General features: G+C 55.1%; 1 protein-coding gene across 1 annotated transcript in view; it reads right to left on the reverse strand.

Moving 5' to 3' along the window:
- The window catches only part of LOC101979721 (guanine nucleotide-binding protein G(s) subunit alpha-like), a 7,207-nt gene extending 6,505 nt beyond the window's left edge, over window positions 1-702 (reverse strand). The window contains exon 1 of the mRNA XM_013351157.2: window positions 4-702. Within this exon, the coding sequence (XP_013206611.1) occupies window positions 4-658 (655 nt within the window). The 5' untranslated portion in view covers window positions 659-702. The remainder of the gene's footprint in view (window positions 1-3) is intronic.
- Between the last annotated feature and the right edge of the window lie 6 nt (window positions 703-708).

The following is a 708-nucleotide window of genomic DNA, read 5'->3' on the forward strand; positions in this document are numbered from 1 at the left end:
TGCTGCTGGCCACCACGAAGATGATGGCAGTCACGTCATTGAAGCACTGGATCCACTTGCGGCGTTCATCGCGCTGGCCACCCACGTCGAACATGTGGAAGTTGACTTTGTCCACCTGGAACTTGGTCTCAAAGATGCCAGAGGTCAGGACGCGGCAGCGAAGCAGGTCCTGGTCACTTGGCACATAGTCGGCCTGCTTGATCACGTCAATCTTGTCCAGGAAGTACTGGGCACAGTCAATCAGCTGGTACTCGTTGGAGCGCTCATAGCAGGCACGCACTCCCTTGTCCTCCCACAGAGCCTTGGCATGCTCATAGAATTCAGGTGGGAAGTCAAAGTTGGGCACGTTCATCACGCTCAGAATGTAGTCGACGCGGAATTGATTCTCAGGGTTGGCCAGCTCCACAGGAGGTACCAGGTTGCTCATGGCGGCCACAATGGTTTCAATGGCCTCCTTCAGGTTGTTTTTGATGTCCTGCACTTTGGTGGCCTTCTCACCATCGCTGTTGCTCCTTGCAGCCTGCGGGTCCTCTTCGCCGCCCTCTCCATTAAAACCATTAACATGCAGGATCCTCATCTGCTTCACAATCGTGCTCTTGCCAGACTCTCCAGCACCTTTATCCATGAAAACAAGGAGAATCTGGACGGAGTCACCCATTAGTGACGCCGGATGGGGATGGGCCCCTTTCTGGGAGGGGACTCCGGGGA

Source organism: Microtus ochrogaster, chromosome 2 (assembly GCF_000317375.1).
Source record: "Microtus ochrogaster isolate Prairie Vole_2 chromosome 2, MicOch1.0, whole genome shotgun sequence".
NCBI lineage: Eukaryota > Metazoa > Chordata > Mammalia > Rodentia > Cricetidae > Microtus > Microtus ochrogaster.